General features: G+C 32.4%; 1 protein-coding gene across 1 annotated transcript; it reads right to left on the bottom strand.

The window, feature by feature from the left end:
- Nucleotides 1-7,694: 7,694 nt before the first annotated feature.
- LOC120146044 (mucin-5AC-like) lies at nucleotides 7,695-8,356 on the bottom strand. The gene is made up of 2 exons (XM_039159714.1): nucleotides 8,033-8,356; nucleotides 7,695-7,933 (listed from the first exon to the last, which is right to left on the bottom strand). The coding sequence occupies exons 1-2, from the start codon at nucleotides 8,263-8,265 to the stop codon at nucleotides 7,819-7,821; spliced, it is 348 nt and encodes a 115-aa protein (XP_039015645.1). The 5' UTR covers nucleotides 8,266-8,356; the 3' UTR covers nucleotides 7,695-7,818.
- Nucleotides 8,357-15,869: the final 7,513 nt, after the last annotated feature.

The following is a 15,869-nucleotide window of genomic DNA, read 5'->3' as shown; positions in this document are numbered from 1 at the left end:
AGAAAAAGACATCTTTGTTGCTTCTGGCTTCTGCGTTCTGCCAGTCCTATGCCCCTCCATTTTCACGTTAGAACTTAGAAGAAGATGATAGGTTTTTATGTTTTATCTTTACCTGTTAGGGATTTAAAGATGTTTTATGTTTTATTTCTTATTATTTTTTTTTACTTTTAATTTGTAGGCTTTTTGGGTTTGAAGTTTGGACCCAAAAGAACCATATAAATTTAAATGGAGTATTTGGGTTATTGTTATGTTATGGCCTTATGAATTTACCCCATATAATTAAATAGATTAGGCTATTTAATTAGTTAATATTATGACCTTATGAATTTTTTAAAACAATTGTTGAATTTAAATTTTATATACTTCAATTATTTTTATTATTTATTAGTTTATGTAATAAACTTATTTTTTTCACTTTCAATAATGTTTTATTATTTTTTGTATTAAATTATTGATAATAGAAGTGATGAATTGCTTATATTTCTAATTCTATTTTTTGGATTTATGTTTCTTGTATATAAATAAAAATAAAGCATGCCACCACGTGAAGAGTTTCCGACGAAAGGATTAGAAGGTGCACCGAGTAATGATATAGGTTGGCACTTTGGTACTCCAGTGCCAAATGCGAGAGGAAGCACTTCATGTAAACTATGTGGTAAAGTTGTGAAAGGAGGAATAACACGATTTAAAGAACACATTGCTCATAAAACCGGAAATGTTGCACCATGCCCTAATGTTACTGGTATGTGATATTTTTATTATTTTTTTAAAATTTTACTATAAATTTATTGATATAGATTATATATAATTGATAACAATACAAAATTGACATTATTTTATTTTATTAACATGTGTCATTAGAGAAAATATGATGACTTTATTAAAAGAATGCAACAAAAAAATAGACAAAAAGAGGAGAACAGAAGAATTCTTGTCCCAGTTAAGAGAAGAGGGGGATGAAAATGAAGGATTCATTGATGAGATTGATGCAATTAGGCAAGCAACTCGAGAAAGCATCAAATCACAACATGAGTGGCATAGAAGAGAAGAATTCAGACGAAGTACTAGTGGTTGGAGTAATATTTATGAAGAAGGGCGACCTTCCCATGGATTAGTTGGAGGATATCGTCAAGAAAGAACAAGTAAATCCATCCCGAGTGAGTCTGAGTTTACCTTACGAGGAGCTACACCTGAATTGGTTAGAAGTACAAGCTCAAAATAACCAAAGGTCAGTAGTTCTTTTTTAAAAGACTTTACGCAAGAAGATGGGTGAAGCGGTATCTAAATTTTTAATATATGAACGACTTCCTTTTCAATTAGCAAGTTCTCCAAGGTTATATAATTTAATTCAAGTGTCAATAGAAGTTGGACAAGGTGTAAAGCTGCCAACACCTTATAAGGTTTCAGATGTGTATTTGGAGTCAGAATTTGAACGAGTTCGTGATTGGGTAAATGGAATGAAGACTCATTGGAAAGATTTTGGTGCAACTCTAATGTGTGATGGTTGGACCAACAGTTTAAACCAAATGCACATCATTAATTTCCTTGTTTATTGCAGTAAAGGAACCGTTTTCTGGAAATCCATGGATGTCTCAAGTGTTCGTAGCAGAGATGCTAAGTTCTACTACAACTTGTTAGATTCAGTTGTAGAAGAAATTGGAGAAAGCTACATTGTCCAAATAGTGACTGATAATGAGGCAGCAATGAAAGCCGCTGGAAAAAAAATAATGTTAAAAAGAAAGCATTTATATTGGACCTCATGTGCAGCTCATTGTTTGGATTTATGCCTTGAAGATATTGGAAAAAGGCCTAGTGTAGCAAAAGTGTTACAAGAGGCTAAGAAAGTGACTTGTTTCATAGACAATCACATTTGGATTGTTGATCTAATGAAGAAGTATACACAAGGGAAGCAAATACTTCGACCCGCTCTTACTCGATTTGCAACTCATTTCATCCAGCTTGAAGAGATAACAAGACAAAAGCAAGGTCTGAGAGAAATGTTTAATTCAAAGGTCAGTATTTTATAATTAATTATATAATTACTTAAATATAACAATCTTTAATGATTTATTATTTGTAAATACTTTAAATTATATAATTTTAATTTTTTATGAATATACATGAATTTAAAGAATCAAAATGGAGACAACAAAAGATAGGGCCAACTTATGAAACCAAGAAGATTATTTTGGGAAAAGAGTTTTGGAAAAAAACAAATGACCTCATAAAAGTTTACGAGCCCTTAGTGAAAGTATTGAGGCTTGTGGATAGTGATGAAAAACCAACAATGGGATTTATTTATGAAGCTGTTGATAGAGCAAAACGGGCGATTCAACAAGATTGTCGATATTTCACCGAGTATGAAAAGATTATTCACAATAGGTGGAATTTTATGCATTCTGACTTGCATTCAACTGGTAAGATAAAATGATTCATATAATTAAGAATTATTTTTATATTTTATTATAGATGAAATTTTATTACTTTAAGCTCTAAATTATTATTTAATGATGTTCTCATAAATTATGCTTAGGTTATTTTCTCAAACCTCAATTTCAATTTGGGGTGGAGTATTCTGATAATGTATTGATAGAAACATTAGAAGGTACAAGATCAGTAATTGAAAGATTAGAACCTTCTCTTGACACTCAAATCAGAATGGTTAATCAGGTTAGATTCAAATATTATTTTTTGTAACTTAACTACATAATTTGAAAATATTTTTTTCTTCATTTTTTCTTTATCTTTTATTTATGCAGTTGTTACTATTTTGAGATAAACATGAGACATTCGGTACTCCACAAGCACAGAGAGCTTGGAGGCAAATGATAGAACATTAGAAGGTACAAGATCAGTATTGAAAGATAGAACCTTCTCTGACACTCAAATCAGAATGGTTAATCAGTTAGATTCAAATATTATTTTTTGTAACTTAACTACATAATTTGAAAATATTTTTCTTCATTTTTTCTTTATCTTTTATTTATGCAGTTGTTACTATTTTGAGATAAACATGAGACATTCGGTACTCCACAAGCACAGAGAGCTTGGAGGCAAATGAATCCAGGTAAATAGTTAACTAAATTATTTAATTTATATTTTATATTTTTAATTTATTTTGAAATTTAAATTATTTTTGCAGTGAGTGGTGGATAATATATGGCACATGTGTTCCTGAGTTACAAAGATTAGCAATTAAAGTGCTTAGTCAAACAACTACTGCATCAAATTGCGAAATAAATTGGAGCACATTTAGCTATATTCACACCAAGGCAAGAAATAGGTTGAAGTATAAAAGACTTGAGAAACTAGTGTTCACCTACTACAATATGAGGCTCCAGATTAGACATAAAAAAAGAACGAGCATCGATGATATAAACACTAGTTTTAATCCTATCAACCTTGATCATATCTTTGAAGATGTTGATCCATTATCAGAATGGCTTCAAGATAAAGAGAATCCATTGTTAGATGGTGAAATTGCCGGTGTGTTGCATGTGGATACCTCAGATGATAAAACGAATGTTGATGAATCTCAACAACAAAATTTGGCTCATTCAAGTTCTAGTGCAACACCAAGTCAAAGTGGTGATGGACTTGATGGTGATGGTTTAAGTCCAATTGATGATGATGATGATTGTGGTGGTGGTAGAGATGAAATTAGGTCTTATAGTCGATATGGAAGATAATATGGGGTAGGTACAACTAGTGGACATTTCCGTGATAGATCGAAATTTGGTGGAAATATATCTCTGAAATCTAGAAGAGATAGAAGTGAACCTAAAGCTCCATCAAAAGGAAAGTGCAAGAAGCATACTTCTGTAGGCTCTTCATCTAGTAGAAGATCAAGTTCTAGTAACCTTGGGCAGGGAGATTCATCTACTAGCACACAAGGTTTTTATCCACCAGAACAATTTCCATATTTCCAACCTTTACATGGTTATCCACAACCATATGGTTATTATCCATCATTTTCTAATTATGGTGTGCCATATCAACCTCAAATGTATCCTCCGCCACCAATGTATCAACCACCTCAACCTCTCATGTATCCTCCTCAGATATATCCTCCACATCAATTATATGAAAATCAAGGTAAAAATGTTACTTTTTTTTGGATATGTTTTTGGACAAAGGCCACGAGAATCAAGTCAAGAAGGCTCTCAAAATGAAGGTGAAGGATCTGAACTTCCTCGTCATTCCACTAATTGGTGAAAATTAAATTCTTCCTCTACCACTTGAAAGGTATGCTTTTTTTAATTAATTGGAGGCTTTGGTTGATGGAATTCGATGAAACTCAATTGAGAAAATATTTTTAAAAGTTTCTTTTGTTTCTAGGTTTTTTATTGTGACCCTGATGATAGCTCAAGATAGTGGCGACATTTTCAAATGCTTTGAGTCTTCCTAGTTTTGCAGTGCTAGTGATGCAATACTGCCTGATTTTGGTCTAAAAACCTACCAATGCGTATCATGTACTTTTATCATGAGGGAAAACGATTTAATACTTGTGTAATTTTCCAAAACAGAGCTTCTATGTGTATATTCTGTTACAATCTATTTTTTTTACTTCATTGCAGTGCTTGTTCCTTACTGGTATCAATGAAAATGGGAATGATTTCTCATGCTTCACGTAGTGTTGATGTTTTTATACTTGTACTGTTATAATTTTGTTGTATGGTCTTTTCCATGCTCTCTTTGTGGATGTGTGATGATATGAATTTCTATATTTGCACTAGGAGGCTTTTCTTTTCTTTTTTTTGCCTCGTAGGGAAATTTGTTTGAGGTGTTGATTGCCATGTATTCTATTACAGTTTGCAGTCCATTAAATCATCAAACGGGAAAAAAAGTAAAGGCTTTAAGTTTTGAATATTGTTTTGTTCTTAGTGTGCTTACTAAGTCTATAAGTGTTAGAAAATACTCTAAAAGTCATTAAAAGTGATTTTTTATAATTATAATTATAATTACTATATTTTATAATAAGTTATGCAAATTTCAAAAAAATTCACGTCTGCAATACCCGCAGTGATCGCGATAGCATCCGTTACGTCCGCGACCGCGATAAACGCAACGCGACTAAAAACACGACCGCGACCGTAATTTGAATCACTGGTTCAAACATATATTATCAATAGTGCCAAGATCTTCTTCTTGAACGAGAGGCCACAATCGAGGCTCGAAAAAGGCGTGACCAACATGTGTGAGGTCTATGATTGTAGCCTCGTGGATTCCTTCTGGTTTAGTTCTCTTGGTTGCTAGGTACAGTTCCCCTATTTATAATTTTCTCGGGTTCTGTTTGGTAGCCAAGAAAATGAAGATCATAATTTGAACCAGATTTTTTGGTTAATTATGCATGAGTGCAGATTGTTAGAACATCAAAGAGTTCTCAGAAGAAGAGGCAGTTGCACATGAGCATGGCATTAGACTCTGAGGATTCATACAGTAGCAATTGCACATTATATGATATATGTATAGGAGCAACAAAACATAGAAGTGAAAATGATAATATAATAAGCTACTTGGAATTCTTAGTTTTTAAAGATAAATTAAGGTTTATACTTATAGTTTTAGGACAAGACTAGGAGCAGTTGAAACATGAAAAGAAATAAGAAGAAGACAACAGGTGATCACCATGGTTTTAGGACAAGACTAGGAGCAGTTGAAACATGAAAAGATATAAGAAGAAGACAACAGGTGGTCGCCATGGTTTTGTCTTTACTTTTGATGTTATCTTTTTGTTACTGTATTTTTTCTTGCATGGTTTTGTCTGAAACGGTGGTGAGTGGTTAATGGGAAGAAGAAGAAGAAGAAAAATAATAAAAAGAAGAAGAAAAGTCAAACGGTCGATTAAACATGCTGAGTCAATTGGTTTAATGTGTCACATTAGCATTCCGTTACTACAGTGATTGATAACGTTAGTGATTGATTTATGACTTTTCAAACAACGGTGATGAAAACGAACACTTACCCAAATATTAGTGACCATTGGCGTAGTTTACCATTAAGTTTATTCAATATTTTATTTATATTAGTTTTGAATCAGTTTAAATATTATTATTTATTTTCACAAATTTAGGTCGAATAATAGGTATGAAACTGTAAAAAATCCTTATTCATGAATAATTTTGGAGAATCGACTCTACTCCCTTTACAACTAAATTTAAATATGTTTTTTTCATGTAAAATATTATTTTTATGGGATTCGAGACCCATCAAGAGGTAAATTAGTTGTAAAGATAAAAATATTAATTTAAGAACGTACTTAAATAGGGTGTATTAGTTGTAAAAATAATAGAGAAAATAATTTTAGTGACTAAAAATGGCTTATAATATATGATTTTAACCAACTTTTTTTGAATTTGCCAAAATGACAAACTAAATCGCAATGCGATCGATAATTCGCAACGCGATCTCTGATATCGCAAATTAGTTTCCAGATTCGCAACGCGAACTTGGACTATCGCAATGCGATTTACATATTCGCATTGCGATAGTCGAAGTTCACGTTGCGATTTTCCAAATTCGTTGCGATAGTCGAAGTTCACGTTGCGATTTATTCCAAATTCGTTGCGATAGTCCAAAATCGCAACGACTGATGGTATTGCATTTGTTTCTTAAGAATTTTCTCTAAAAAGATAGTATTCGCGCGGACGTGTCAAAGACACGTATTACCACGACCACGACCACGACCACGACCCGAGACGAGACGGCGGCGGCAGCGGCGCGCAAGAGTCCCCCTTGTTCTCTATCACTCAATAAGGAAGTGGGAAAGTCAAGCTTTAAATATCATTCCCAATAGTGTTTCCAATACTATGTGGGATTGAGCATTACCAACACTTGTTTCCAATACAATGTGATTATTTAGGAAACAATTAACAATCATGCACCTTAAAACAACTGAATCAGCAACCAATTGCATTAGTATTATACGATTAAATGTCATAATTAAAAGTCAATCTACAATCAATCGCGATTATTGTAATTTTAAGCAAAACATTCAAAAATAATATCACTATTTAAGGCTCAATCCCACATAGTATTGGGAACAAGTGTTGGTAATGCTCAATCCCACATAGTATTGAAAACACTATTGGGAATGGTATTTAAGGCTTGGCTTTCCCACTTCCTTGTTGAGTGATAGAGAACAAGGGGGACTATCGTGCGCCGCCGCCGCCGCCGTCTCGTCTCAGGTCGTGGTCGTGGTCGTGGTCGTGGTCGTGGTAATACGTGTCTTCGACACGTCCGTGTGAATACTATATTTTTAGAGAAAATTCTTAAGAAACAAATGCAATACCACCAGTCGTTGCGATTTTGGACTATCGCAACGAATTTGGAATAAATCGTAACGCGAACTTGGAATAAATCGCAACGAACTTGGAATAAATCGCAACGCGAACTTGGACTATCGCAATGCGAATATGTAAATCGCAATGCGATAGTCGAAGTTCGCATTGCGAATCTGGAAACTGATTTGCGATACTGGAGATCGCATTGCGAATTATCGATCGCATTGCGATTTAGTTGATCATTTTGGCAAATCCAAAAAAACATTGGTTAAAATCGTATATTATAAGACATTTTTGGTCTCTGAGGTTATTTTCTCAAAATAATATTAGTTTGATAATTAATTACTAATTCGAATAGTATTAAAGGTCCAAAAAACCAATAGATCAATCGGAAAAAAATGAAGACAGTAGTGATTCTCCAATCCGAACATCCTCATTATTGGACAATAGCCGATTGGAATACTTTCAATTTATTACATTGATATGCTTTGCTATTTTATTGCATAATATCCCATCTGTCGTGACAGCTCCCGGCTCAAGCTTTTCCTGCGGCTGGAGTTGTGGTTTCTGCCGGAGTTGCGGTTGCAGGTACTGGTGCCGGTGCTGATCCTGATCCTGATCCGGATGAAGAGAACAAGTTCTCAATGTCGCTGAACATAGTGACACGTCACATGTTATGATACATAATGTACATATATAAACAATAACAAACACGTTTACAAATTATTAGAATTAAGATTTTTTTTCACTTGAGTTTGTCCTTGGCCCAGTCGGTCCATGTTGAGTCCTTCTTGTCTGCAGATGGAGCGTCAGCAGCTGGTGCAGCGGCTCCCTTAGCCTCTGCTGCGCCTGTCGCCGGTGTAACCGGAACTGCTGTGCCTGTTGCCGGTGTAGTTGAAGTCGCAGCGTCATCAGCGACGGAATGGACCGAGAGAATGCTCATCATCGAGACCAACACAACGACCAAAGCAATCTTTGCCATTTTTTGTTTGTTCTTTGGTCTTGGTGAAAAAAGCAAAGAGAAAAGTAAAGAATTTATTTATTTATTTATTTATTTATTTTTGTGAATATGAATTTATTCACTGAAATGTAATTGATGGTTTGGAGTTTGGAATTATGAAAAAATTATAACGTTTTGGAGAAGAAATTTTTGGAAAGGTCGTAGCTAGGCGACTGGTTAAGTTCCTAATAACCGAACACGAGGTAAACTATGAGATAATTTCGGTGTAAATAATACCTGAAAATAATCAATTAAAATCTGTGTTTTATTCCGATTATTTTATTTGATTTAAATTTAAGCTGAAAATGTCATCAACAATCGAGTACGTATGACATTATGTTATTGTATGGATTTCAGGATTTGCTAAGCGGTCCAATTAACAAGGCCTAATTGATCCTATACATGTTTATAGTAGTATTTTATTTCAGTAATTGCTTTTTTATTCACTTAATACCGACACTATAGTTCTATTTTATATAATTCTAAAAATATTATCCATAAAATTTTAAATGTTCTAAATTCATCTTTAAGTTATTATCTCTATTCTATATTAATCTCTAAATTTTTGAACGTTTAATTAATATTTCTCAAAATCAATTAAAAATTCAAAAATAAAATCAAAACATTCAAAATCACTGTATCCTTGTTTTTTTATGTTCTTTTGAATCTTAGGCTCTCTTTTTGGTCATCGTAAAATCACTGTATCCTTGTTTTCCCTTTCCATAAATCACTCTTTTTGTTAAAATCAAACTCAGATTTTAAGTTAATTGCTTGATTTGGTTGAGTTCTCTCTTCAGATTCAGATTGCAATTAGGTCAGCTTCTTTTTTACTACCGCCAGTTGATTTGATAATAACAAGAAAATTGTGTTGTATTCTTCAAATCCCATGCGATTGTTATTCAAGAATTGAAATCAAGCTACAACAATCTTAATTTTCTCTATTCTTAGCGGTCAAATGGAAAACTGAAATGGTTTTTTTATGGATGTTTTTTTTTCCAAAAGGAATATGAGTCTCATTAAAAATCTTTCTCAACAGAAAGAGAAAAAGAGTGTTCAATTATTTTATTAATTAATATCAGTACACGACGGGAACCTCCTTAAACCAGTACAAACTAGTCACCAGTCAAACCTGCCTAAGTAGAAAACCAGCATCCACTACCCCTTCTAACTCATGAAGGAACCAACTATGATACCCCAAGAAACAAAAATATCCAAAAAACTGAAATTTTCACGCATTGAGACCAAGGCCTCTGATCTTGATTAACTGTTGTCCTCAATATCCACAAGGAAAAACAACCCCACGTAAACACTCTTTAATAAGCACATTGTCAACGCGTCAGGGAGATAGCCCTACAACAAACTGCTATTGCCATATGTACTGAGAAAGACCAAACGCAATTTGATTCATTGCACACCACTAAGTGCCAGAAGCAAGGAAACAATTCCATCACAATAGAATAGACAGCTATCGCATTTCAATCGAACCTTCAAAGCACAACCTAATGAAGTCCCCTTTGAGAAATTACTTGGCAGCCACAAACAACTATTAACCATAAGAATCTCCATAATTACGAATACATATTAACCAATTCACCTTAATAACTAGCGAGACGAAGGCCGCCAATTCGAGAAGGCCCAGAGATAACGAAGGATATGAGAGAAACTGAATGAAGCGATATTCCACACAAAAAACGACACCACACAGCAAGTAGAAGCGACAAAAAGCGCATCACATAGGAACGCAATAAATTGACCAAGAAAGAAATCAAAAGCTCATCCAAATACAAACGAGAGAGTGTAGACCATAAAAACACCCACGAACGCTTACACGGATTTTTGCAAGCAATGCCATAACACAAAACTAATTAATCAGACAACAACAACAACAACAACAACAAAACCATGAAAACTCATCACAACCACAACACGTGTGAACGAAGTGCCACAGGTTTTTCCAGTAGAAAATGACCTTACCAATAATTTACCATCACCAACGACCTTAGTTGGGATGAACAAGTAGGCGTTTTCTTTTTCTAAGCACGTGATTAATCGAAGTCATAGTAAGATTTAAAATGAAATTATTAATCGAAATCACCTTATCAGGTCAATTGCATTTACTTCACTAAACGATTTTAGCAATGAAAATATCGAACATTTTTTTTCGTCGACTTTCTCGTCATTAAAGACTACTTCATTGCGGAACAACTGGATAGTCTAAGCTAATCCATGAAAGGCCAATAACCAGACCTCGAAGCGACACAAATACTTGTTGGTTTATTTATATCTAAATCACATGCGTTTTATTTTTCTCTGTTGATTATATAACTATTATTTTTGTGCTTAGTCGTTTTAATTTTGTGCAGATCGTTTCATTCTTAGTTCTATAATCTTTATCCAATAATATAAATATTTACTAATGGTTTTATTTTTAAATTTCTCTTAATTAGGTCATTTATCCATTGTATTTCCAAGCAAACCAACAAGAGAAAACACAACATTTAGTAGTAATATTTTTGAAAGCTAATGTAACTTTTAGATAGATTTATAATTATTCATTAATATATATCTTGAGAATATTCTAGATTAATATAAAAATAGTAATATCCAGAAATATTAATAAATCAATCTAAATATTTATAATAGTTAATATTATATTTAAAATTATCTATATAAGAATTTAAATATTTGTAAGGTTAATATGGCTAAGATATTGACATGTGTCAACAATCCAGTGACTATTAAAATTTATAAATAGAAGTAAGGTTTATCATTGATTGAAAAAGAGAAAAAGAGATTAAAAAGATCGGTTATATCGCATGATTAATATTTGATCAACTTTTTAGTCTAAATAATATATGATCAACTTTATTGTCTAAATAATATATGATTAGCTATATCATTTGTATACTAATATTTATCCAAAAATTTATATATTATTTCTAGTAGTTTTTCAAAAAAAAAATCTCCTAATCAGATGATCCATTTATTGTATTTCTTCAAAAACCACAAAATAAAACACATAGCATTTTATAGTAATACTAATTTTCGTCTAAAATTTTAAAAAAAATCAATTACTGTAGTTACAAGCTTGATAACAATGGAGTTCAACTTATTGTTATAAGCCAAATTGAGTTATGGAGAATTAATATTTGGATTCTTAATTTTTACTTTTTATTTTTAAAAAAGCTTTCACAGATTTTCTAACATGAGTTATGGAGAATTAATATTTGGATTCTTAATTTTTACTTTTTATTTTTGAAAAAGCTTTCACAGATTTTCTAACAGTATAGTTTAAATTTGGGTAAATTACCTATTTGATAACTGAACTTTCATATGATTCTTATTTTACTCATTGTACTAATTTTAAAATTTTCAATTTGCTCAATCAATTTTAGGGATTGAACTTTTTTAATCACTATGTCGTTATTTCACTAACAACTCCTGGACGTGGAATATTTTAATATTTATTATGCCACATCAGATTTTCACATAATTAAAAATAGATGGATATTTATTAATTATCCCTTTGTTCTATTTAAACTTTAGGAACAAAATCCCTAACCCTAAAAAGCTAAAAAACAATCGTGAAAAAGGGAAACTGGGTGAAGAAGAAGAAGATGGAATCAATGGCTGAGAGAATATCAATTCTGATCTTCAAGTGTGGAATTACAATGGCATTGAAGACGACATGGTCGAATGACAACTCTGGAAGGCGGTTTTTCAGCTGTGGCAACTATGGTAGTAGATGGCACAAATCATGCAATTTTTCCAGTGGTATGAGCCACCAATGACTCCTCGTGTAGAGGTTCTTATGCTTGGTCTTTTAAGAAGAATTAGACCAGTTGAACAAGAAAGGAAAAATAAGAGACGTAATTGGATATTTGCTATGATTTTGACAGTTTTTCTTACCTATATTTAGTCAAGGTAATTGACATTTTGTTAAGGGTTTGGAAATGTTAAGTATATTTTGATGATATATTTAAATTGGGTACTTGAATTTTGATGATGTTAAGGGTGAGGTTAAGGGTTATTGCCAATTTGGTAAGGTTTTGTGTATTGGGTACTGAAAGTTTAAATGTGTAAGGGTATTGAAATGTTAAGAATATTTTGTTTAGTTTGAAATGTTAAGGAAAATTTGTTGAGTTTGAAATGTTATGTATTTTTAATTGTTAAGAATATTCTGTGAATTGAACAACAATCGAATAAAATGCAAAGCAAAACAGCTTTATACATATCCAAGTAACAACTAATAAACAAGAATAAAATTGAACAAAATAACCTTATATGTGTATTGATTAATTTTCTCATATGTTCATACATATGTGAGTCATCTTTTCACAAAAAGTAATATTCACCACCAACCTCTACCCTGCTAACAACTTTGTGAAATAAAACCCAAAATGAACAATCATATTTTTCACAAAAAGTAACATTCACCACTTATAGGCTTGATCCTATATCACAAAGTTATGTGACAAAAAAAACGGTTCATCTTCATTTTCACCTGGGCGTCTTTGTAGTAGGATCTTTTGTCTGAGGTTGGATGACAGCTTTATTGAGAAAGCATCATCCATCTAACTGTCATGCCTTAGTGTTTTGTGTTCTGACTCCCTTGATGAAGTTGGCTTAGACCTTCCAGATTGGATCTTATTGGTCTCCTAATCTAGAAATGAAAAAAAAAACGCCCTAAAAAAACCGTCGTAAATCTGCTTGGTTTGAACTCTCGCCAACACTAATGGTGGTCGGGCTACCCTTAAACCTATACCACGACCTAAACATGAGCGTATCTAGGCCTAGGCCTACCTAGGCCATCCCTATCTATTAGGGGTGTATTCGGTTCGGTTCGGTTCAGTTTTTGATAAAAAACTGAACCGAACCGAAATCAACGGTTTTTCAATATTTAAACCGAAACCGAATAGTTAAAAAACCGAAAAAATCGAAACCGGTTTTTTCGGTTCGGTTCGGGTTTTTTAACGGTTCGGATTTTTCGGTTCGGTTCGATTTTTCGGTTTTTCAATGAAAAAATCACTTGAAACTATAATTTTTTTTTACAAAAATTGCCTATTCGGTTTAATATGGAACAAATGGGTTGGTTTTTTCAATGAAAAAATCACTTGAAACTATAATTTTTTTTTACAAAAATTGCCTATTCGGTTTAATATGGAACAAATGGGTTCCATATGGAAAACCCGAACCGAACCGAATCAAAAAATGAAGCCTTTAAACCGAACCGAAAACCGAACCGTTTAAAGCCAAACCGAACCGAGCCGAACCGTTTTACTCGGTTCGTGTCGGTTTTTCGGTTTTCTCGGTTTCGTTGCTCACCCCTACTATCTATGCCCAAAAAGGGTAAATTACTCATTAAGTCACTCATTTATTATTTATTTTCTGTTTTAGTCACTCAACTATTATTTATTTTAAATCACACTTAATGTTACATTTTGTTATGTTTTGGTCTCTCATCTTTAACAAATTAGCTGTGGTGTTAATGTATCATCATAAAATAATATCATGTCATGATTGAAAAGTAATTAAAAAATATTATGTTAACATCATTGTTATTTTTTTAACTATAAGTGATCAAAATATATATGAATTATTTTAGATAAAAAGTTTATTATTTTTATATTGGCCTACCCCATAAATTTTTACTAGATTCGTCATTGGGCCTAAAAAGCCTACCCTTCACTCTCGATATCAACATGCAAGCCTTAGACTTAGGGACTCTCGCAAGCCTTGGACTTAGGGACTCTCGCAAGCCTTGGACTTAGGGACTCTCAGTTTTTTGAACCTCTAGACGCGACGACCGATGAGACTCCGGCGAGGCCCTCAAGGCTCAGGTAACGCTTCCCCCCTCTCTTACTATATTTCTGTTTGTTTTCTGTTTGTTTTTGTTAACATAAACCTTCGTTTAATTTCTGATCATTTCAAAAATTAAACAAGGCTCATCTATAACATTTTTAGTATCACTACCACCAACGATGAGCGTTGGGACGAGACTCATGCTAAATCTGGAAACAACTCGTCTAACATTTTTTGTCAGGAGGTATTTAAATCTGGGCTCATCTTAGTGGCATTTTTACCCAAATATATCTCATTTAAAATTTATTTTAATTTTAATATCTTTTAAAGATTATTTCTTAATTTAACATTTTTTTTGTCATGTAGGCAAAAAATTTGTTTTGCAGGATGTGCTTTTGTAAGTGCGTTATGTAGGACGTGATTTTTGCTTACATGGCAGCAACATAGACACATGCGTTGAATTAAAATCAAAGAAAAAATTTAAGGGCCAAAAATATGGTTAAATCATTTAAATTTAATAAAATAAAATATGTATGGTAGAGACACATAATTACATGAACACGAGTAAAAGCAATGTGAAATTTGAGAAGGTTTTGAGAGTTTTCAAATCTTATGTTGTTTAGATATATGTTTAAATATAAACTTTTAAACATATATTAATTTAGTGATTGAACATATGTTGTCACCATCTTACTCGGTTCGTACTTGTTCTTGTATTCATGTAATTGCATGTCTTCAACATACGCCACGCATGTTTATTCTTTTTAGACGAAATTCGTATACTTTTTTCATAGTTTTGACACTTTTTTTCCTTCTCCTTTTTTCATTTCGGTCAAACCGACCGAGATAAGTAAAATGCGCTTCTTGCATAATGTTCTTCTACACAAGGTGGTGACACGTGTCACTATTCTATTAATAAAAACATTAAAAATTTATCATTAGGGTAATGACATGGAAATTAAAAATATATTTAAAAAAATGCCACAATATAACATGTCAGCACCATCGTTAAATTTTAAATGATGGGTAATGAAAATGAAACTAAAATGTTATGTTAGATATAATTTTGAAAAACAAAATATTTGAGTGACTAAATCAAAACTGAAGTGATAGTTAAATAACTAAATAAGTAATTTACCCCAAATTATTGACTTGCAACGCAAGCGGTGTTATAATCATATCATTATCACAGCTCGGTGGACCAGTCAACCGAAATTTGGGACCCTTTTAAGTCTGTTTCTTAGCTGAATAAAGTCATAAACTGGACCCATAATGCAATTATTTCAACAAGTGGGACAACAATTCTCTCTTGTTTTCATAAAGCTCACGATTGTGTGTGATCGTGACCAAACCTAAAATATATTGTATTCAGGAATCTGACGTAGAATTTTATATTAGAAGAGATAAATTTAAATTTATAAAATTTTAAAAGAAGAAAATATATTTTTAATAAAAAATAAATAAATAAACTTAAAATGTATGATAATTTTAAAATTTTAAGGAAGAGGACCTCTCCTACCCGTCATTACCTAGGTCGATCCCTACTTGTTTGTTGCCCTATCCAACTTAGATTTGGAACTTGGGCATTAACCAAGCTCTATCCATGTAAAAAGTTACATTTTGATCCAATAAATTTATATATTTTGTAATAAAAATATTAAATTATAAAAATCTTAAATTTGTTTCAAATCAAAAAAAATCTAAGGCCTTAAACAAATAAATTATTAAATTTAAAGTATATTCTATTTTTCTTATTGTATTGGAAATAGTTTACAAATTTATAT

Source organism: Hibiscus syriacus, unplaced genomic scaffold, assembly GCF_006381635.1.
Source record: "Hibiscus syriacus cultivar Baekdansim isolate YM2019G1 unplaced genomic scaffold, ASM638163v2 tig00110895_pilon, whole genome shotgun sequence".
Lineage (NCBI taxonomy): Eukaryota > Viridiplantae > Streptophyta > Magnoliopsida > Malvales > Malvaceae > Hibiscus > Hibiscus syriacus.
Note: the sequence above shows the minus strand (reverse complement) of the source record. Positions and strands in the feature narration are given on the sequence as shown.